The sequence below is a fragment of the Rhinolophus sinicus genome, linkage group LG03 (assembly GCF_036562045.2).
Source record: "Rhinolophus sinicus isolate RSC01 linkage group LG03, ASM3656204v1, whole genome shotgun sequence".
Taxonomy (NCBI): Eukaryota; Metazoa; Chordata; class Mammalia; order Chiroptera; family Rhinolophidae; genus Rhinolophus; species Rhinolophus sinicus.
This window is the reverse complement of record NC_133753.1, coordinates 182,019,859-182,045,455: the sequence shown is the minus strand read 5'-3', so window position 1 is coordinate 182,045,455 and position 25,597 is coordinate 182,019,859. Positions and strand designations below refer to the sequence as shown.

Genomic DNA, 25,597 nt, shown 5'->3' with positions numbered 1-25,597 from the left:
TATAATTGAGCACAAACTCTTTAATTTACACTGACAGATTAATTACCTTGCCCAAGGTCATGTTAGAATTTTATTGCAGAAAGGTATTTAAATGAAGATTTCCTGACTCCTCACTATTGTTCATTCCTTTGAATAATATATAAATTTCAATTAACAGTAACAGTTTCCACAGCTTCCTTCATTTGCAATTATCAATTTTGTATATTAATTATCCTTTTGGAAAATTTAAAACTTTTTTTTTTTCAGTGACTGCCCAAGTTTTACTATTCTTGAAAAAAATAAATCATCACTCTTTGGATCTTAAAAACTCCCTTTCTGTGGTGTAGATTAAAAAAAAAATTAAAAATGACAACGTAAGAAAGAAAAATAAGTAATAACTTTTAAATTATAATAATTTGACAAGATTTTATAAAAGCAAATGCTCTGTCATGCATATCGTCATAAAATTCTATCTAAACTATTTATAATGGACTGTTAGAATATTTTCAGAAACTGTTAAACACTCAATGTAAACTAAAAACAAACATCACTTGTCTATTATTCCTCAGTTATTCTTGTTCCTGTTTAAGTTGTTGGCTCCATCTCTCTCTGTCTCTTTTTTTTTCCATTAAATTCACTGGGGTGATATTAGTTAACAAAATTACATAGGTTTCAAGTGCGCAATTCTATAATACATCATCTGTATATCGTATTGGTGTTGACCACCCAAAGTCAAATCTCCTTCGGTCACCATATATTTATTTGATCCCCTTTACCTTCTTCTACCATCCTTCTCCTCACTTACTTTCTGGTAATCACTAAACTGCTGTCTGTGTCTTTGAGTTTTTGTTTGTTTGTTTGTTTGTTTGTCTTGTTCATTTGTTGCTTTCATTTTTATTCCCACATATGAGTGAAATCATGTGGTTCTTGAATTTTTCTCTCTGACATATTTCTCTTAACATGATAATCTCAAGACCCATCCATGGTGTTGAAAATGCAGTATATCATCTTTTCTTATGGCTGAGTAATATTTTATCATATATATCTCCTCCCCTTCCGCCCTCCTTTCCTCCTCTCCTCCTCCCCTCCTCCCTCCTTGCTCTCTCTCTCTCTCTTTCTCTCTCTCTCTCTCTCTCCCTCCACATATATATACATATACACATATGTATATACGCATATGTATATGCATATGTGTCTATATGTATATACATATACATGTAGACACACATGTATGTGTATATATGTGTGTGTATATATATGTATATATGTACATATGTGTGTATATATATATTTTTTCATGCATTAGCTCATACTATGTAGAATGTCTTCACCCCACTTCTATTAAATATTAATTTCTGATTGTTCCTCAAGACTCATTTTAAATCTTACAATATGTAGAATTCCTTCCTTATACCCTGTGCTGCTTTCTGTTGCTGCTGTAATCATTTACTACAAACTTAATGGCCTAAAGTAACACAAAATTATTATTTTAGAGTTCTCTAGGTCAGAAGTCCAACAGGTCTAACTAGGCTAAAAACAATATATCATCAGGCTGCATTCCTTTCTAGAAGCTCTAAGGGAGAATCCATGTCCTTCCCTTTTTAGCTTTATAGGGCCTACCTGATTTTTTGGCTCTTAGATCCCTTCCTTCATCTCTCAACCTGAAAGCAGTAGCACATTAAGTGATTTTCATGTGGTAATTCCCTGAACCTTTTCTGGTTGCCTGTCTCTCTCTCCCTCCCTCCATCTCCTCTTACCCCTCCACCCCCCAGCTCAAGAACAGCTGATTGTCAACCTCAATTCTCTTTTCCCGTATAACATACCAAAATCACAGATTCTGAGTATTAGGGCATAGACATATTTGGGACCATCATTCCTCCTGTCACAGATTTTCAGGTAGAGTTTCTTATACAAATATTTCAACCATTAGCCGGTGTACTAAAAGACAGTGTACACTAAGCTTCAGTATAGAATAATGGTTAAAGGGATTTGTTTTAGAGGAAGAGAGACTGATTTCAAATCCTACATCTGCAAATTGATTACTATGTGACTACGTATGTGATTTAACCTTTTTTACCTCCATAAAATCATCCTAATAAGAGCTGTCACCCTTAGAATTGAGGATTAGATATTTTAAAGAATATGAAACACAAAAGTACCTGGCTCATAGTGCTGATAAATATTACACATAATCATTAGCAAATTCAATAAAGTGATCCTTCCATGTGCTTTTCTCACTTGTCTATGAGGGTATTTAATTACCTTTCAGCCTTAGTACTTAGCTTTTAATATTTTCCTAAAATATTATAATATAATTAATTGAATAACTTCTATACCACCATGTTTTTTTTTGTTTGTTTGTTTATTTTTTAATTCATGTCCTTGCTTCTTCAAAAATATCCCTTCATTTTAATTGAATTTCAATTGCTTCTTGGCTTTTTGGATAAGATCAAATGTAGTACTTAGTTGAATTTTAATATCACATTTTTTATTTTGATCTAAAATAACTTCTTTTTGAAATGTCCAGTAACATTTGCTATAAGAGTGATATTGAAGACATTTTAAAATATATTAATGAGAAACATTAACATATAATATACATAAGAAATGTTCTTAGAAAACTTAAGGAGTCATAAAATGTAGTTATTGAAGATTATTTTGTTACCAAATTGATATTTCCATGAATTTTTGGAATTACTTCCCAAGATATTTTTGTTTCCCCTCTCCCCTTTGGTGGCAGATTTGATGCACAACTGTAGACATTATACAGATTTCATGCTATACAAGTTTATGCTTTCTCTACACCAAATTAATATGTTACGGCACTGCTTATATTTTAAATAAATTATCATTATTGTACACATGGATCCTTTTAAAGGTTACCTCAAAGTCATTATGAGACTTCTGATTTAAAATGACTGATTAAGTAAGCAAATTTAGCTTTCCATTCTTTCTCACAAACCAACTGAAATCTGACAAAAGAAATACTAAAGTGAATGGATTCATAATAGTATTCAGAACAAGATTTGATGCATTATTTTTAGCTAATTCCTGGAGGACAGCAAATGGGTGGCGTTTATTAACATATCATTTTGAGAGAAGAGACAGCATCTCAGAGAAGAACAAAGAATAGTCTAGTGAGGAATATGAGTCTTTTTTGTTGTTGTTTTTTCCCAATACATATGAATCCCTGAGGTTAACAGAAATGGATAGTGAATCTGAGAAGAAAAATGAACATTGAGGGACTTAATCAAATAATGATTTATACAATGGCATCATTGGCTGGTTGGTTTTTGTCACCCTTCTTCCTTAACTGACATGAAGGAAATAGACAGTTTACTTTTAGATTGAAACAAGAGATATGCTCTCTAAGAAATCGGAATACTCTCTTGCACTAGTTTCCCTTGTTTATTTAGCAAAAGGATGCCCTACTTGTTTGCCTGCCTAATTCTCACACATGCCTCCTGAGATAAAGTCTTTCATTCTATAGGGATCATTCATATGCACAATGCTGAGGTTCACCTATAAACTAGGGGACGGTGACCGTAATAGCAGTCATAGAAATGAACAGACAAAAATTATTCATGATACATTTGAAGGAAACTGCTGACTTAAAAGTAACTAAGTTATGATTAGAAAATTGAACTCAGAAGATACTATACTGGTACAGCGAACACAAAATTACTTTAAACAAATTCTAAATTGTATGCTTGTTGTACTCATGAAGAACTTCGATTCACTAAGGAAAAATATTTCACTATAAAAGAAGGACAACTTGGAACCCAGAAAAAAAAATCTATGTAATAAAAATCTGCAAAAATATTAATAAGAATGACTGAACAAAATTGGGATAAAAATTAAACGATGCCAAAATTAATACAAAATAGATCAATCACCTATATTTAAGAGCTAAAAATATAAAATTATTAGAAGAAATCATAGAGGTAAATCTCAGTAACGTTAGATTTGATAGTGTATTCTTAAATATGACAACAAAAACACAAGCAAAAAATAAACAGATAAACTGGATGTCTTAGAAAAAACAAAAACAATAAAAACTGTATACATCGAAACACACTATCAGAAAGGTAAAAAAAATAAGCTACATAATGGGAGGAAATATTTGCAAAACACATATCTGATAAGGGTCTAATATCCAAAATATATAAAGAACATTTCCAATTTAACAACAAAAAGATAAAATAAAAAAAAATGGTTAAAAATTGTTATAGTATTTGAATAGACATTTTTGTAAAGAAGATATAGAAAAGACCAGCAAAACACTAAAAGATGTTGAACACTATGAGTCATTAAAAAATTGCTGATGAAAGTCACAATGAGATACCACTTTACACTAACCATAATTAGTATTATTTAAAATAAAATGGAGAATAACAACTGTGGAAATCGGAACTCTAATGTATTGCTGGCATGAATGTAAGACGGTGTATCTGCTATTGAAAAAAAATTGGTGGTACATCAATAAGTTGAAAATAGAGTTATCATATGACTCAGCAATTCCACTCCTACGTATATACCTAAAAGAACTGAAAACATGTACTGAACAAATAGTGGTACATGAATGTTCATAGCAGCACTTTAGACAGAAGCAAAAAATTAGAACCAAACACAATAAATGGATAAATAAAATTTTGTATATTAATACAATGGAATAAGACTCACTTATAAAGAAAAAATGAAGTGTTGATACATACTGTAGTGTGAATGAACCTCAAATATATTGCAAGTGAGAAAAGCCAGAAATAAAAGATAACATAATGTAAGATTCCATTTATATAAAATATCCAGAATAGATAAATTCTTAGAGACTGAAAACAGGTTAGTGTTTGACATGTGCCAGGAGAATAGGGAGTGACTGCTTAGTAGGTATGTGTTTTCTTTTTGTGGTGATAAAAATGTTTTGGAAATAGAAGTGATGGTTGCACATTAAAAACAAACTAAATTCCACTGTATCGTACACTTCAAAATGGTTAATTTTATGTTACTAATACTTCGAAAAAGTAAAAGGAAAAAGAGAAGGTAATGAGACATAGGAATTTGAATCTCTTTAATTTGATTTTGTGTCTGATAAAATTTTACAATGCTGCACAAAGAAGGCATCCTAAATGCTTCCAGTGAGGTAAAATAAGCAGATCATCTGCCAGGGATTGTGCATTTTAAAAACAATAGAATTCTCATCAACAACCTTGGATACTAAAAGATAAAGCAGTGATCAATGCTGTTAGTATTTACATTCAATTATTTTGAAACTTGAATTTCATTCTCAGTAAAGTTATTAATTTAACGTGAGGATAAAATCAAGACAATTCATGCATGGATACAAAGAGCTTGCCTCCCATCTGGCATTTCTAAAACAACTGAAAAGTTTACACATCACGTTAGACTTTACCATTAATAGCATAATTATGACACTGGAGGCTTTCTATTGAGAATGACATTTATAAATTTTGTCATCATAAAAAAACCAGTTACTTCAAAAAAATAAAAATCTCTGGAAAATATTCATAGTTCAATTGGGAAACAAACTAAAACAGTACCATGATTCAATAACTGACACATATTAAGAGAAGAAAATTTCTATGTTGAAGCTTTGACTAGTTCTTTTTTCATTTAAGTGACATTAATTTTCAATGTATATTATAGCTCCAAGTGTAAACTGAGTATCATCTGCTGTATTCTGACCTTTTGAAATTTTAGATAGAATTGTACAACCCCCACTCCTTTTAAATAACATATTGAAATACAAAGCCCTCTCCATTAGCTGAATAATTAATAAGGATGCTTGTATTTTATCACTTTTACTCCTTTCATTACAGGTCATCTCAGATACAATATTTTCTTAAGTAAAAAAAATAAGAAAAAATAAATTTATTCCACTTAATTTGCACCCAACCAACCAGTGAACCAACCAACATACCTAACATAGCCATATAATTCATATATAACAATTTATATTGTATTGTAGATTGCATTTATTACTTGAAAGCCCAAGCAGAGTCACTTTGACCACTTCACATAAATCTAGCATGTGTGTTTATTATCATAAAGCCTTTTTTGCTACACCACACAAGTTTTTCTTACTGTTTTTTTTATTAACCCTTAACCAAAGCAGTTAGCCTTCTCTCATTGGGAATTCCCTTAACCACTGCTTTCTTTTGCGGCAATACCCACCAAGAAAACAAAACAAAAATCTAAACAACAACGCCACTTTCTTATTTTAACTATTTTTGTTGGTAGCAGTCGTTTAGATTCTGCCATAATGATCTCACTCTCTAAGTTTATAATTTTTATCCTAAACAACATATATATATATATATATATATATATACACACACACACACACACACACACACACACACACACACATATATGGGTGTGTGTGTATGTGTATACATATACATGTACATGTATATATATTTAGGTTAGTTCTTTTGTTGTCACTGGTTATTATATTATTATTTTGAGTGCTATAATAAATGTTCTTGTACATATATCTTCATATATTTCTAAAAATGTATCTGTTGGATAAATTTTTAGTGGGGAATTGCTGCATCAACTTTTTTTTTTTTTCCTGTTTTTGGATTCTTATGACTAAAATACACTTCAAAATCCCTTGACAAGTATCAACCTTTTTTTCAATCTTTGCAAGTCTCATTGGAGAACAAGTACATTTCACAGCTGTGTTTGTATTATTTTTGTTATTTTGAGTGAAGTAGAGAATCTGTTCTTATGTTAATGGCCAGAAAAGGATTTTCCGAATGATGATCATTTCAAAGTTTTGAAATATCAATGTGATAAATTAGAGCATGAAGGTAAGGCAAAAGCTTGATTCCATTTAAGTGGATCATAGAGAAAAAATTACCTCTTGCCTTTGTATTTATGTTCCTGTTCCCAATGCCATGGCATTATGATTATTTTAAACATGAGATGTCCTTCCATATTGCTTGGACCTAGCAGTATCAATACAGAGCTATAGAGTTTTATTGGACTGTAGCAATACATTAAAATTGCAAAATGTCCCCTGCCTGATACCTATGCTCCTTATTTCTTTTAATTGTATTTTCCTTGTTTTATTGCTGACATCAAGAATTCTATATTTTTATTTTTCTTGTCTTCGGCTGATTTCACCAGTGGGTTTAAACATAAATTACACACACACGCACACACGGATATATGATACATATATATTTTTTAATGTAAGTTAGATGAGTCTCAAAATTTCTTCATACTAAAACTAATTTTAATTCTTGAAGATTTCAAATGACATTTTTTACTATTAAAGTTAAAATTAAGTTTAAAATATAGTAGTAAATTCTGTGTTTAATAATTTCCGTTATGTCAGGTTTCTGTGTTTATGAAAATGTCACAAATCTAAATAGTCATTGTATTTTTATTTATACATACAAGTTAACTTATAGTTACTAACCTAACGTACAGTTCTTTTGAGCCAATTAAACTTAAAAAAAAAAAGAAGAAAGTAAAGTTTTTGAAGAAAGGCTTAATGAAGAAATCACCATGGGGTGCATTGGTTAGCAGTAAAGAATAATCCTTATAGATATATTTACAGTTCTTCTAACAACTTACCTAACCTTAAAAATGTGAGGGAAAACAACCTCATTGCATCAGTATATATGAAGTATGACAATTAAGTTCGCAAACATTTTGCAATTATGTTACTAACATTTTTTTTTATATCAGAGGGATTATTCATTATGAATTTGTACCAACTGGACAAACAGTTAACCAAGTTTACTATTTGGAAGTGCTAAAAAGGCTGCGTGAAAAAGTTAGAAACTCTGAACTTTTCACCAACAATTCACGGCTCTTGCATCAATGTCCTGGATAATTTTAATTTTGAGGAAGAGACAGAAGTCGCACAATGCCAGATCCGGTGAATAAGGTGGGTGAGGACACACTGTAATGTTTTTATTTGAGAGAAATTGTCATACCAAAAGTGATGTATGACTTGGAGTGTTGTCATGGTAGAGGATGAAGTAAAGACAGTCATGAAAGGGGGCTTCCAGAACTGCTTCAGAAAGTAGAAGGAGCGATGGGATAAGTGTGTTCAAAGTGAGGGGAAGTATTTTGATGGGGATTAATGGCAATGTGTCTTTTGCTGTAATACTTTCTTTTCTTTTTTTTAAATTTAAACATTCCCTGTTTTTGAGATCGCACCTCTTGTGTTTTTCCATATGTCCTACAACTGGTTTCCCTAATATTGTTTTGCTTGGACATTTATCCTCCAGCTTCATTGAGTTAAATCATATTTATCAGTCTTCTTAGCCTAAAATAAACATAGAAAATAACTGAATTTTTACAACAACTTCAAAGAAAAATGATGGTAATACTGAGTATACCCTGAAGTTTTTGCATTAGAAATCAGAACCTTCATTTTTCTATCTTCACTGAATTTCCTTTCCATATATTTACATAGACTAGACCTTATTTATTTGACAAAACGAAAACAAAAACAACTCATTTTGCAAATTTGACATTGTTCTTTATACATATAAATAAGACAATGTTTGTTTGTTTGTTTGTTTTTTTCCCTTATAAATGTTTCAAGTACTACAGGGATTCAAATGTCAAGTATAAATACAGTAAGGATGATCCTGGGATCTTAACATACAACTCAAAGTGAATACCAACATAAACTTGCATTTTCTCTAAATTAACAGATCTATAGCAGAGTAAAGAATGTTAGCAGAAAAATCCTCAGAAATACTTCTGACATAGAAAAGGCCATTCTTATCACAATTCACACATTTGTTGCCTTTTATTCTATGACGTTCCTTTTAACATAAATGCAAACTTTACTTCTTTTCAGCTTTATTGAAAGTTAAAACAGGAGTGTCTATTTCTAGCCTTGACCAGAAAATTAGAAAAAAGAAGGTATACTATCTGATTTCATCGTTATTCACCATGAAAATGGTCAATATGAAGCACATATTACCAGGAGTAAAATGACATGAGAGAAAATTAGGATTCACTCACTGGTCATGTTATCTCTCATAGAATACAAACAAAGATTATAGCCTTGAATACATCATTTTCAAGAGGCAATTTTTATACTCTAGGGAGTGCTCACTACAGTGATGCATTATCACTCTTGATATTTCATTCCAACTTTAGAGAAATACCTGCACAGTAGGAACAACTTTAAATAGTATTACCCATTGTGTTTATAATGCACACAATGGGTAATACTATTTAAATGTATATATATTTAAATTCACTAAATATATAAAACCTGCAGATCAAAGAGAAGAGAGTTTAGACTGAATCATTATCATGACACGTATTATTTGTATATATGGCTAAAATCAGCTACATGGTTGAAATACTTTGACAAAAGGATTTGCCTTACGATATTTGATTGTGAAGTATAGCCTCCATACAACTAAAGCTATTTTTATTGCTCTAACTGTGTGTGTGTGTGTGTGTCTGTGTGTGTGTGCATGTATGTGTGTGTGTTTACATATGCCTGCATTCCTCTTAGCATTGTTAAATGCAGCAAGGTAGTAGTAAGATTATATTTTTATCCAACTTTGAAGTGGTACCTGATCATGAAATGTGGCTTCAAATTGGATTTCTGAATGTGCTCTCTATAGTAGCTCTACACTATGACTTCAATTAATACCTTAAGAAACTGGAAAACATAAGCTACCAAGATTTGCATAGTCTGTGGAAGATCCTGCTAAATATCTGATTGCATAAATACATCTTTTGCTTTTGTATATTAGCTTTAAGTCACCTGTATGGCATTTAATATTTTGTATTCTTTACTACAGAAGTTACTTGAAAATTAGCAGTGCAAGCCATATTAACTATTGATACACAGTTGAGTCTGAAGATAAATGTATCACAAAAATATAATTACAGAATACTATCCATCAATTTGAAACCCTTCCATAGCAAAGCTTTTTGACTGTTTCTAACAAGAAGAAATTTTACTGATTTTGAGTGTCTGTCTCCTTGCCCTAATGTGCCTTAGAGAACATGTTTTAATGCATATTCCCTTGAGTGGATTTTATATCATTTTTGTACCGTGATCTCATGTTCTGTTTTAATGCCATGAATGAATTTTAGGTTCAAAACATTGTTTATAATGCATTTTATATTTTAAAATGCATTGGAAAATCTACAAAATGAAATGTAAATTTTGCATTATTTAATATGGCTCCATTTTACCTAAGTAGCTTACATAATATATTTTAAAACTTAACTTTTCCTCTTCTGCACCATTTTGTTAAAATCGTGGTTTCATGTTTGAAAAGGCCACCTTTACTGAGAAAAATAATGATTTTTGTACTTAAAAAGATAAATAAGTGAATAGGCATAATACATAATTCCCCTCCCCCCCTTGCAAAACTCCACTAAAGCAGTTCGGAGGGTTTGGAAGAGATCTGCCTATTCCTGTTTAGCTCTATCTTGTGCTTAATCAGTACAGTAATTACAACAGTGATGATAACATCACAGTTCTGTACTCCAAAACCTAGATTAAGATCATCATTGAATTGAGTACCAATATGTGCCGGGCATGGAACTGGAGGTGAGGGGCATCTGTTTTTTCAAAGAATAGACCACTCTGAATGGATAGGATGGGGTTATTTTTTTTTAATACAGTGAAAATAAAATAGGGATGTGATGTCTATTTTATGTCGCTCAGCTACATATGTAGTAGAATAGCATACTAGATAGTTCAAAAGATGGGTTTGACACCAATCAAAGGAAGTGGAGCTGCAAAGTCTTTGAACTTGAGTTAAGCTTTGTGAGGTCTATATCATTACCAGGCTTTTCTTCTGTTTTGTTTTGTTTTGTTTTTGTAGTGTCCATGGAAGTTTGTAAGGAACTTTCATTCTTTGTTTATTCTGACATTGATTAAATTTTATAAAATAAGTACTCCTTTTTTTTTCCCTATGAAAGTTGGAAACCTTTATTTTACAATGATAATAATAATAATAAAAATAAATGTTGAACTGTTGTATACAAAGCATTACTAGAGATAAAAGTATATAATAATAAAATTCTGAAGTTTTTGAAAATTTAAGGGAGAACAAACTTTGGGTCTTTCAATTGCATTAAAAGATACATAATACTCTGTTTACATTTTCACTATCTTTAAGTGTATAATTAAGTGGCATTATGTACATACACATTGTTGTGTAACCATCGTCATTATCCATCTCCAGTACTTTTTCATCATCCTGAAATGAAACACTGTACCCATTAAACAGTCACTCCCTGTTTCCCCATTAAGAATATTTTCTAGTTATGGGGTTAGGGACTATACATTTGGAATCCAGAGAGAAGAAATATTATTGGGTGGAGGATATAGTTGTTGGAGTTTGGATCTGGCACAGTGGCTAGAAATTGGAGTCCACAGTCTGAGGAAGGAGGAAGTCACAGAGAGGGGATCCCCCATGTCTCTGATAACATCCCCAAATATTTAGTTGATGTCTAAACTTCATATGCACAAGCCACAACTCCAAGTACGATCGATAATGTGAGCAAGAAAGCTAAGGAGCTGAATAGAAATTTTATCAGGAGGGAATAGAAATTAGAGCTGAATCCTTGCCAACTTAGTTCTCAGGAAGGGACAAGTCCTAGACAAAAATGAAATGATAAAATGGAAATATGTCTGCCATGGTACAAAATCTGTATACACCAAAAGAGTGATAAAACAAATTGGGTGAAATATTGATAATTGCTAACTCTTGCTAAATGGTGTACAGAAGTTCTTTGCACAGTTTGAGTGACCTGTAAGTTTTAAATTATTTCAAAGTAAGTTAAAAGAAATACACAGGGATATTGATTGGGATGGCGCTCAGTCTTTAGATTATTTTTTAATCTTCTAATTTCTGAGCATATTGTATTTCTTCATTTAAATCTCCCTTAATGTTTTTGTAGTTTAACCTGAATCTGTGAGAGTTTCAATTGGTTCTTATCATCAACCCCCTTGGGATAGTACATCTTTTCACTCATAGTCATTCCAGTGTTTGAGTGGTTTAAATCTACCTTCCCTAATGAGTTGAGCCCCTTATCATATATATGCTCTTGGCAGGCGACACACAAAACATATTTTGTGGAATATCTATTCAATCTTTTTGCACATTTATGTATTTACTTGTTCATATTTTATTGATTTATAGACTTCTGTAGGCCTATGAATACTTGTCATATTTATTATTGCATGTATTATATACACTAAAGTAATCGTATCCCATTTTTTGACATCTTATCTACTTATACGTCTAAATGACTATTTCAACATCTGTAATCTAAGAATGAGGAAATTGTCCAATATAATCATAGTGCAATTACCAAATTAGATAAATTTGGCAACATAATTATATTTAACATTAAAATAAAGAGTCCATTTTCAAATATTTAAATTGTTTTAGTAATATATTGTAAGTTTCCACCTATAATTTCTATAAATCATTCTAGGATCACACATTTCCTTAAATAGCCATGTCATGTGAGTCTCTTTCAACTGAAATAGTTTCTGAGACTATTGGAAATTAAAAAAAAATAATTTCAAAAGTTTTATGAAAATACAAAGGAATTCAAATACCCTGGGTATCTTGAAGAAGAGGTGGGGGAACTTAAATAACTAGATTAAAAAATAAAACAATAATGTTTTAGTAATTAAGACAGCTTGGTATTGCCACAAGGATAAACAAAAAGATAAATGAAATGACTAGATATACATATGCACACTTAGACATATGAATTAAAAATATATGTCCACTGGAATTAGGTATATAAATTATCATGAAAAAAATTAATGCTGGGGCAATTCTAGATCTATGTGGACCCTTTAACCTCTACCTTACATCTAGGCCATAACTGAATTAAAATTGTCTTATAGACCTATATGTGATAGATGAAATTATGAAATTTCTGGAAAAAAACAAAATATATTACCTTAATGATAAGCAATTTTTTTTTAAGTAGATAGCAGAATTAATAACCTTAAAAGAGGAGATTGGTAAGTTAAACCTAATTAAGTTAAAAACTTTCTTCAGTAAATGACACACAAAAAAAGTAAGCAAAAATTGGAAGATTTCCATAAATCTGTCTAATATATGGCTTGTATCTATCCTGTTTCCCTGAAAATAAGACCTGGCCAGATAATAAGCTCTAGTGCATCTTTTGGAGCAGAAATTAATATAAGATCTGGTATTTATATTATATTATATTATATTATATTATATTATATTATATTATATTATATTATATTACGTTATATTACGTTATATTACGTTATATTACGTTATATTACGTTATATTACGTTATATTACGTTATATTGTATTATATTATATTAAGACCCGTTCTTATTTTACTATAAGTAATACACAGGGATATACTATAAGTAAAATAAGACCGAAACTTATATTAATTTTTGCTCCAAAAGACGCATTAGAGCTGATTGTCTGGCTATGTCTTATTTTGGGGGAAAAATTGTAGTATATATAAAGTCCTTTATATAGTGACAAGACAAAGTTGGATAACAATTTTTAAAAAGTGAGCAAATGCCTATGCATTCATTTCAAAACAAAAATTTCCAAACCAAATGGCCAATACAAAATTGAAATATGCCTAATTTTTAAAGTTTTAGGGTCGTTCAAATTAAAACTGTACCACCAAAATGGTTAAACTTTTGAATTACATCATACTGGCAATATAAAACATTAGTAAGTACATGGAATAACTGGAATTCTCACAAATTATTGGTTGGGATATAAATTAGTACAGTCTCTTTGAAAATATTTTTTCTAGTTTCTACTAAAGATATATACCCACTCTATGATTTAGCGATCTCATTCTTAAAGTATACACAAAGGAAATAAATTCACATGTGACAATAAAAATGTACAGTAATGTTTACAGCAGTTTTGTTTATAGTTGCCTCCATATAGAAGCATATCAATCATCCCTCAATAGTAGAATAGATAAATCAATAGTGGTATCTTTATACAATGGACAACTTTACAGCCATTATAAAATTAGTCCTATACACAATTTAGTGCATGAATTTATCCTCCATAAAGTTGACATATAGAAACCAGGCATAATGTTTGAGTCCATGCATATGAAATCAAAGACTGGCAAACTTATCATAGGTGGTCAGAAAAGTGGTTACCCCTGTTAGCGCATTGATAAGAAAGGAATATTTATGAGGGTGCATTATTTTAGGCTAAAAAAATTCTATATTGTGATATTGGTTATATTAACATAGTTATAGATAAATATACAATTTTATTGCCACAATTAATATGTGCATACATTAGTTTACACATGTGCATCTTTAAACACACCAAGTTGGCAACACATACACACACACACACACACACACACACAAATTCATTATTTTTTTAATCTGCTGATTAAGAATTATTTATGTTCATAGTCATTATTTATGTTACAGTCAAGCATTGCTTAATGATGGAGATACATTCTGAGAAATGAGTCTGAGATGATTTTGTTGTGTGAGAATAATCGAATGCACTTATAACCTACATGGAGCAGCCTACTATGCACCTAATCTATATGGAATAGCCTGTTGCTCCTAGCTACAAACCTCGGTGCATGGTACTTTCCTGAATACTGTAGACAACTGTAAAACAATTGTAGGTATATGTGTATCTAAACATAGAAAAGATACAGCAACAATATGGTATAAAAGTGTGTGTGTGGTCTTGCCTTGGTGGGACAGGGTGACAGCGGTAGAGGGAAGTACCTGTGGAGGGAGAGTAAGCTTCAGAAGAAAAGAGTGAGGAAGGAAAAGAGAAGGAGGAGGGGAGAGAGAGGGAGAGCAGAGATCAAAGAGACCCATAGAAAAAACATTGAGAAGAGAAAAAAAAAATTGAGATGAGAAATAATAAAGGCAAATGGGGAGATGGGAGGGAGAGGTAGGGAGTCAGGGGGGGAGAGAGAGAGAGAGAGAGAGAGAGAGAGAGAGAGAGAGAGAGAGAGAGAACAAAACTCAATACTCTTCAGGGAAAGATAAAAAATCTAGAATCTACATAATGTATTACTCATAATGTTAGGATCTATGCTTTCTAGAAATTAAAAAAGGAGAGAAATATAACAAAATGAGAGAATAGTCAATAGAAATAGACACAAATGAGACTCAGATATTGGATTTAATGGGCAAATATTATAAAAATAACTGTCATCAGAATTAAAGAATTTATAGGACATACTAAAATAATGGGCTACTACATTAGGAATTTCATAAAATATATGAAAAATCAAATAGTCAGAAAATGAAACCTAGAAGTAGAAATTATAACTTCTGTAATAAAATTTTATAACAGCAGGTTTGATATAGAAATATAAGAAACTACACATTTAAAGACAGTAAAAATATATTATCCAAGCTGAAGAACAGAGACAAAAAATATTGAAAAAAAATATCTAACAGTTTCAAGATCTATGGGACAATACAGTGTGCCCTAATATACTTGTATTTGTAGTAATTCGCCAAAAGAAGAAAGAACAAGCCAAAAAATAATTTTTAGAAAGTGACCATACAATTTTAAAATTTGATGAAAAAGGACCCACTGGTTAAGACCAGTGAATCCCAAGTGGGATAAAACAAAAACAAAAACAAAAAACACACATCTGGTTATCACACTAATACTATAAAGAGCCAAAGAAACATTCAGAAACTTAAAACCAGAGACTAACACACATAAGATATAAGGCAACAATAATCTCTGACTTCTTATTCAAAGTAAAAGAATACACATTGCAATGTAACAAAACTTTAAAGAAAGTGCTAAAAGGAAAACACAAAACAAAACAAAAAAATCCCATAAACCTATATTTCTATATTCAATTTAAATGTATTTTCAAAAATAAAAGTGAAATAAAGATATTTTCAGATAAAAAAAAAAAATCAGAAAATCTGTTTCTAGTAGATCCACACTGCAAGTAATGCTAAATGAGGTCTTCAGGTTGGAGGAAAATTATAGCAACAAAAATTCCTATCTACACAAAAGAATAAAATTCACAGACTATAAATGAAAATTATGTATAATATAATATAATATAGTGTAATATGATGTATTATATTTTTCTTTTTTTAACTTTTTAAATCAGTATTGAAATGCTTAAAAATAATCATTAGCAATGTGTGGTACATTTTATAATATATCAGAAAGAATTATATGACAAAAATAGAATAAAGTACCATGGAGGAAATGAAGTTATACTATTGTAAGATTGCATTATATGCTAAAATATATAATGTTAATTAAATTTATATTATAATAGGTTAAGGAACATTTATAAAGATTATAAATTCAGATTAAAAAATAATACTCAATTGATCCAAAATATGGTAGAAAAGCAGAAACAAGAGTATAAAGAGCAGTGGGATAAATGGAAACAAGAAAATGGTAGACTTGTGGATGGACAAGGGCCACATATTAAACCTGACAAGCTCAGGAGACTGAAATTAACCACATAAGATGGTGGGAGCATAAAAAATTTCATAACTAAGTGGGCTGTGGAGGGAAGTCACATCTATAGTCAAAAGCTTCGTTCATAAAGTCAATCTGTGCCTTTAAGTGGGCCTGTCTATTGTCTTTTTGCACCTAAAATGACATCCTTGAAATGTCAGTAATCCCTTTTTCAGGACCAGAGTAGGAAAGTAGAGAATCCCTCATTATGATTCTTGTCCCTTGATTAACATCTCTATGAAAACTGTCAGTTATCCTGTACCACCTATGTGAAAGAAGTACCTATCTCTCCTATTTACTTTTATCCAATCCCAGAGTTTTCCCAGCTTTGCTTTCTCCTACCCCCTTAATCTATCACCAATGGATTTCATGTAACCCTCCTCTGATTCTACATATAAAATAAACTGCAAACAGACATTTCACAGAGCATTTTCTCAATCCTTTGAGATTTTGCCACCCGGCATTCGTCGTCAGTTTGGCTCAAATAAACTCTTATTAGCTTTCTCTTAGGCTGGATGTTTTTCATTGACAGACTTAAATCCAAATGTATCAATAATGTAATTATATATGAAGGGAATTAACACTTTAATTAAATGTTAAAGATTTTCAGAGTGGATAAAAAAACGTAAACCAAATTTGAACTGTTTACAAGGTCTGTGTTTTAAATACAATTACACAAAAATTCTGTAAGCAAAAGGATGGAAAAAGATAAGCCACACAAACATAATCATAAATGAATTGGTATATGTAACTTTGTACAGGCAAGGTAAACTTCAAGCAGGTAGTATTATCAAACATAAAGGGTGATGTTTTATAATAATAAAACATCAGTTAATCAGAAACATAACAGATAATAGTATGCACCTAATAATTGCATAAAATGATGAAAAACTGACAAAGAGATATATTAGAAAGTTGAACATTTTAATATTCTTATGGTGCTAATGCTTAAATATTGTTTTCCCTATCCCTCTTTATGTACTCTCCTGGAGACTACTATTTCTATTTAAGTTTATTTTCTTTCTTTTTTTTTTTTTTTAACACTTATAAGTATGTAAGGGTAGATTTGATCTTCTGCAAGTTTGTAAGTAGAGAAAGACAATGTTGGGATATTAGAAATAGTTCATAAATAATAAAATTGGTATCAGGAAAACTCACACATAATTTGGTAATCATATTAATAAACATTTGCTACCACACTCTGATATCTTTTTGAATGATTTAACAGTTACTTATATTCCTGCCAAAAAAAAAAAAAAAAAATCCCTTAAATTTTAAATGTAAATATTTCTAGGAGTAGTTACAATTCCTTATTTAGTCAAAATTTGTTTAGTCTTATGTTTTTAATTCTTCATACCACTTTGAAATCATCTGTATTAAGGACATATCAGTTATTTTGGAGTGAAAATGAATCTAAAGTATGAGGGCATAGAGCAAAATAGACAGGCCTTGGTTGCAATTAGGGCCCTCAAGTGTAGTGGAAACAGAGGAAAGGAATTGACTTTGGTGCAACTGTGTCAGAAGGGAATATACTTAATTTAAACTATCTCTGCTCTTTCTGTGTTTCATAGTATCAGTCTCTCAGAACCCAGATGTTAAATGCTCAAAGATCTCTTGAGATAGCAACTGAATATAAATTTTGAGTGAATATATAACATCAAACATTTTGGAGAAGGAAAAATAAAAAAATCGAAATCCAACACACATTCAAGCCCAACCAACGGTCACAGATTTAGGAGCTAAAACAGTAGGCCAAAATAATTGAACTTGTGCCACGAATAAGATTTTGATAGATAATATAATTTTGATGCGAGATTCTAGCTGAGGAGAATGAAGATGAGCTTTATGTAAGAGGATGCATTTGTGATTAGACTTAAAGCAAGGAGAAGAGATGAAATTATGGAAAAGAGGTTTAGATGCTCTCTGGAAATGGGCCTTTGAATATGATGAAATAGAGGTCAAGTATAGGAGTATGGGAGAGGAAGGATTTCTGCCGAGAGCTCGGGCTACATAGTTATGGGGACATAGAACAGAGGCTGTAGTATGCAATGATATTGAATACTTTGAATTCTACTAAAGTAAATTGGAGTTATTTTTCAATAACAGAAGTAGGTTTTTATAGAACTCAGTGTGAAATAAGCACGTGTACACTGTCCTGAAACCTAGTCTTAATGCTTAATATCTTTCTCATGTGCTCCTAGTTTTAAACAACCAACCTATAAAGAGAATTTTGGGATGCAACGTGCTTATAAATCACAAGCAGCTGCTACATGTACTGCGCCGTGAGTAATGGCATTCTAAAACTTTTATGAAGGTAATTTATTTCAATTCTGAAAAACACTATAATATACTATAAAAATTTATCAGACATCCTTCAGGAAATCTCTGATTTTACTTCTGTGTCTGTACACATCAAACTCCTATATCCTAAACGCCTAAGAGAAAATTGCCTATCCAAATACAATATGTTATGTATGCTTTGGGGAAATATCAATATTTAGTGCATACATCAACATACGTGAGTGCAAAAGAGAGTCATCCCACAGTTTGGTGATGCCATCTAATATGAACCAGAGTCCTATATGATTTGCAGTTGGTACCTATGTTTCCATTATTTTAGTCAACGTCTAAACCGAGTGTATCTAATTGTAACCAAGAGTGTGATAAATGATAAAATCCCCTTCCGTTCTAAGATTCTATGATTATACTCATGATGATTTCAGCTATGGAATAGGAAAAGTTATTGAATTAAAACTATGAAAAATTGAGAGCTAACTCTGTAAAAAATATATCTTATTTGTATCAGATGGTGATTACTTGCAGGCAGTTTCATGATGTTTTTTCAATATCCCTGAGCAAAGTAAGTAATTCAAATACATATCTTTGAATTAAGATGTAATGGTCAATTAATTTGATATTTCAAAATTGTTTTTTGAATACTAATGTTTTCCTTAAAAATAATAAATACTATGTCTATGAGTTTGCCTTTTCATGCAATAAGTGTGTTTTATAACCACATATTAAAATCTGTTCAATTCTCAATAATAGCGATATGACCAATTAATTATTAATCTATGATAACTAGGGATTCTTCAGGATCTAGATCTAATGTGTGAAAAGTCAAAAACATATGAAGATTCTCTAACAGAATAGAAGGAGCCTTTGCTATGCTTTTTTGTTAAATTTAATTCTTTTCTTGAGCAGTATTACTAGTCTGTCTAAGTAATTCAGTCACATGTGTTGATTCAAATTACAGGGAAGCTACATGGCAATTCTTGTGACTTTGTAATCCTCTTGAGTAAGAACTAAAGGCTTCTCTTAGTACAGGAAACAGAATTAGTAAATATCTAATAGTTTTAGTTAAAAGTGAGCATTGTTGTGAAAAACAAAACTTCAGATGGCATTGTTGTGAAAAACAAAATTTGCCCTTAATTTCAACGTTTCTGACTTTTCTCTCCTGTATTGCAAATGTCTGAAATGGCATAAGGAAGTATTCTATAGTACTTTCTTATAAAAATAGCGTTGTGGTTTATCTTCTTGCTCCACTAGTCCATCCTGACAATGAAAGCAAATAACGAATTTGTACAAGAGCTTTCAGCAGGGACTCACACCCCACGCTGTATATAAAAACAGCTCAGCATGGAATTCTAGCCCTTTCACAGTAGTGATCTAACTTCATCCCATTGGATTAGTCTGTGTGTGTGTGTGTGTGTGTGTGTGTGTGTGTGTTTCTTTTATCATTGCCATAGGCAATCCTACCTGCTTGGATTATACACGTGAAAGTTTTTATCATGTTATTACTAGCTCCTTCTGCCCACAGAGACAGCCTCCTCCACAACCTTAAAAAAATGTCAGAAATCCGGAGTTAAAGAAATCTTAATGACAATTTAATTTAATCTAACAAAAACCTGACTTTTGGGAAGTTTAATGGACTTCTGAGTTCTGCATAATTATTGAATGATGCTATCAGGACTGACCTTGTAAATTGCATGTGTGTGTGTGTGTGTGTGCACATGTGCATTTTATTAAATTTTGCTGCTTCTCCTTTGTTTGCTCTAAAACTGCTTCCTCTAAATTCAGGACCAAACTCTAGATCTCACATATAAGGATTATATATCTTTCTGACTTTATATCACCTATAAATTAATAATGGGTCTTATTTTCTGCAGTACCTAGCTCCTGTAAAAATTAAGTGAAAAATTGTCAAAATCTCTTCCCATTAGAAGCTACCTATTCTTCCCTAACCCTGGTGGTGTATGGTACATGTGATAGGCCTTTGCTTTACATGGTATATCGCCAGTGCAGTGGATCCTGGAAGGCTAAGTTTGTGTTTAGCCAGAGCAAGCAGAGCACTGTGATCAAAAGTACAATGTGCATGGTGTTCAGGTTAAATCCTCATCAGAACTTATGTGTTTAACGAAGTTCTCAGGCAAGAATCTAGCTAGTCTCTGTAGATACAAATGAAAAATTATGTCAAAAGCCAGGAAAGCAGGTTAGAAGAGAGTGTATAGACCATTAAGAACTTAATACATGCTAAGAAGTTGGAAACCTATTTTTTAATTAAATTTAACATTGAGCTAACATTGATTAATAAAATCATATAGGTTTCAAGTATACTATTCTGTAGTACATCGTCTATATAATGCATTGTTTGTTCACCACCCAAAGTCACATCTCCTCTTGTCACCATATATTTGACCCTCTTTTTTTTAATGTTGAATTAGATATGTGGTACATGGCATATCTAAGGCAAGGCCCTATGACAAAACAGAGAAAGTTTTTTATTTTATTTTTTTCAAAAAAGTAATATAAGTGTTTTGTTGAAATTTCTCTTTCATGCACATATTGTTTTCCATGGATAATATAAAATAGTTGGCACATAGATTTGATTTGATTTTCTTCACTTGACAAAAATTCAGATTATTATAATGGGTTTTCCATTTTTGTTCATGATCTGGCTGTCAAGGATAAAAAAGCAGAAAAAAAATTGAACACCTTAACTTATCCATGGGTGACAAAATAGGTTATTTTCCCAAGACAAGTGGTAAGGCATTTCATGAAAAGTAATTAAAGAAAACTATGTGCAAACATTTTGTAGCTATTGGACAGATTACAGAACAAATTAAAAATAAGCAAGATGGTGCAAACAGATCTAAAGCATAATGTATATTTTAAACTGTCACTGCAGTAAACGGTGGTCAATTAATCAAGCACAGTCCCTTTTTAGAAAGAAGCACTTTTGTTTACAGCTAAAAATAAATGCTTGTAGTGGAGCCTTGATTGCCTTAAGATTACAACTATCTCTTTTTATCTGTGGCTATTCTTCTCTATCTGTCAATCTCCCAGGGTGAAATCATTTAGATAAGGCCCCATGAACTGAGTGTGTCCTTTATACACTGCCTTAGAGAAAGAATCATAAGGCAATTTCAAGTCCTAAGACACAAACATTTGTCAGTTGGACTTGAAATATCATGATGTTAGTATTAACTATAGTGTGAAAAGTGATGTTAAATGAGGGTTGCTGGAGGATGCCATATGACTAACCTGAGGAGGAATAAGAGAAAAGAGAATCAGCAAGTGAACTGTATTGCACAAAATAAGTATGACCTATGGAGCCAGAGGAGAGAGATTTCAAAAGAAGAGGAAATAATAGACTTCTGATAAAGGAAGCTGTGTTTGAAAAAAATGTGGTCACACACGCAAAATAAAGAATCAGGTCAAGATTGTGGAAATTTCACAGGTAAATGTATTTCGCTTTAAAAGCAATAGGCACAACTTCAGTGATATTAGGTACTTTTTATGTTTATATTTTTGGCATGTTCTATTTTATTTGCCTGATGTTGCTGTGAATCAAACAATGCTCATACAATTGCAATCACTTCTAATATCATATACCAAGAATTAAGAAAAATGAATATGTGAGCTAAAGACAATATTAATATTCATAATTTGTTTTGTTTTTTATGTTTATGTTTATTATGTTTTATTCTCATAATTTGAAATTATCTCAGCACTAGGCATAAATCAAGGATAATCCACAGTGAACAAAGGAATTGTCCTGCATATAGAGTAATATGGGTAACATTGTTAAGGGGAAGATAGATAAATAGAAAATTCTGCACATCAGAATGATCATGCCACACAATTTTAGAGAGAGAGGAAAGAGGAGAGAGGTAATGAATTGGTTTACTCAAAATCGAATACAAGAAGGGAGTTGCATATTCTCTGTTGTTAGTTGTTCCCGATTGCTAACCTACTAGCATAATACTAAATCTTCTTAAAGGTAGTTTCTTCTTTCTACTTTTTTTCTTCCTCTTTCTGCCTCAAACCCTTTGGTCTGGTTTGTAGGCAGTAAGTAGCTAAGTTTGATTAAGAAACAGAAGAATCTAGAAACATCTGTTTATTTTTCATGCGCATCATACTCTTCTTAATTATTGTAAATTATTCATCAGTAGAGACCAATATATTTTAGTAAGTTTTTGTATATTACACTTGCATTTCATTTTCCCTTCTATAACACACTAGTTATTATTTACCCATGACTTTATTTTTCAAAGAAAGTTTTATTTTAATCTTTCAGATGCACGCACATAACGTTAAATAATATCTAGCTGATTAATAATAAATCACATCCACATATGACTTATTTTATTTTGAGGTTTACTATGGATACTGACCTATACTTAGTTACCTGAATAAATCACATTCCTTACCCTACCCTACTGAAATAATCTGCACTCTCATGCCTTTTGCACACCATAATTAGTCAAATATTTTTAAATAATCATTAGTGACATGAAAAGTTGCTTAAAATAAATTACTATCACTTATAGCTTCTAGATTATCACATAAAAATTCTTACCTTGCCTACATATTGTGTGTCTGTACCTGTGTACTCTTCCAACAAGAAGAACTGATTCCACATCCAGCCACGCTTGGTGCGATGTAGCATTTTACCATCCTCTTTTGTCAGACCCACTATCCTTTTGCTTGGTAAGTCACTGTTAGCTTTTTCTTCTAATGGGATAGCATCAACTGTATGAAACATATAGGTCCAGATGAATAGTGGTAGGCAATGGTAAGTCCTCATTATCTGCGGCTTCAGCAGGATATCAAATCCAATGTACTGTCTATTTCCCCTGAGAAGTAGGGGGAGAAAATGGTTTATTAGGGGTGTTGCACTTTCAAATAACCTATAAACTATAAAACTTTTGTAAATGTCACTTAAATTTTATATATAATATATATATACGTAATTTTTCCGTGTATGTCAGTGAACTATAATTAAAAACTCATGCATCATAGAGATAAGAAGGAAGACAGAGATAGCACACGTAAACTAAATAGGAAGTCAACAGCTGACTAGAATTAGGGTCTTGAGTACTATTCTCTGTCTCTGTCTCTCTAATCTCTGTTGCTTGGAACTATGCCTCCTCAGTCTGACGGAAGGTAGAGTTCAGATTTAACATGTTCCAATCCAGAGAGCAACTGATAGTCTTTTCTGATTTGAGTTTGAAAAATTCTGGTAATGAATTCTGATTTACCTGGCTTAGTCTAGATGCCCAACACTGGACCATACATATATAAGCTCAATTGCAGTTATCAAGGCATAGAGGTCAAATACAAGTCTCTAGCTTGGCTCTATCCCTTATTATTTGTGAGAATTTGGGGTATTTAGACACATAACATAGGTCTCAACTACTCTTTCTATCAAAGGACAATAATTATTACCTGACTCACAAGGTATTGCTAATTTTATTTTGAACTTTTATCGATACACTGTAATTATCATTTGTTGTACAAGGACTTACTTTATTTTTACAACAGCATATACCTGTGAAAATGCTGAGGCTTGAAGAATTAAAGTAATTTGATAAAGATCTTACAGCTAGTGAGTGTCGGAACTAGTTTTAGACCAACAGCCTTAAACAGTATTTTTTTAGATAATATATGTAAAGAAGTTAACACAGTGCTACAACACAAATTCTCAAGTTGTTAATGTTTTGATTATCAATATCATCATCATCATTATCATCAAGCATGGTTGCTCCCACTGTAGCAGTATATATGTATGTGTCTCCAACATGAAGCAGAGAATGGTGATTGGCAAATCATAGTATGGCTGCTTCCTATGGTCCAGAGTTATTGGCTCTGTAACACATAGGTGCCCTGATTTCCATACCTATTATTTTAAAAATGCTCGAACTTAACAAAATATACACATATGGCCACAAATCCACACACTTCAATATGAGAGAAATTGGTCACATTGCTTCTTGACTCTGACATCTCAGGTGATTGTAATTCTCCTTTATCAGGACTTTATATGACTATTCAGAATCTTGAAAATTCTGGGAAATTGGTAAATTTTACCAAGCAATTTCAAACTCTGACATAAATATCAGAAAACAAGAATGTCAAAGAGTGCTGAGAACTAGCGAAATGGAAAAGTACCATCTCGTGGCTGCTAGCTCAGAACATGCCCTACATTTTGTTGATCAGTGATAGTGCAGTAGAAAATGAGCAGCCAAAGAATCTCAAGGACAGCTGATCTCTCACTTTGATAAAAGACAACAAATCCTTAGTTGACCACACTAATTACCCTGATTTCTTCTCACTGGGAGATTTCTTTTGGCCGTCATCCTTGGCTGATCACTCTTGCCAGAGAAATTGGAGCACATCCTTCATTTCCTGAGGTTTGTTCTAACCGTGATGCCAACTTTGGGTAGAATATAAGCCTTGAAGCAGAAAAGTACAATTCTAGAAGATGCAGCCAGTGGCTTAGGCAGGGACTAGGATCCCACAGGCCTCAAAGCTAGAGTAAAGATTTCCATTTGTTTCCAGGCCAACAGAAAGCAGTTGGAAGATTTTAACGTGGTGTATTTATTAAAGATCATTTCGACTACAGAACTGATAATAGGTTAGAGGGTAGGAAAGGATTTGGTTAAGGGGGAGATTAGTTAGAGTCTATCTAGTCTAGAAGGAGAAGACAATGGCATTTAGAGAAGTGGTTTGAAGTGGACAGTGGTACTCTGCTCAAATGCCCTTTGATTTTCTCATGAGGACACCCACACACATACACTACATGCTATCATTTCTACATGCTTTTGCTTCCTCCAA

General features: G+C 31.9%; 1 protein-coding gene across 2 annotated transcripts in view; it reads right to left on the bottom strand.

Moving 5' to 3' along the window:
- The window catches only part of CDH9 (cadherin 9), a 107,270-nt gene that overhangs the window by 44,032 nt on the left and 37,641 nt on the right, over window positions 1-25,597 (bottom strand). The window contains exon 2 of one of the 2 annotated variants that reach the window (XM_019749047.2): window positions 23,340-23,616. The exons of the other annotated variant lie outside the window; for it this stretch is intronic. Coding sequence (XP_019604606.1) covers window positions 23,340-23,567 — 228 coding nt within the window. The 5' untranslated portion in view covers window positions 23,568-23,616. The remainder of the gene's footprint in view (window positions 1-23,339; window positions 23,617-25,597) is intronic. 2 annotated transcript variants of the gene reach the window in all.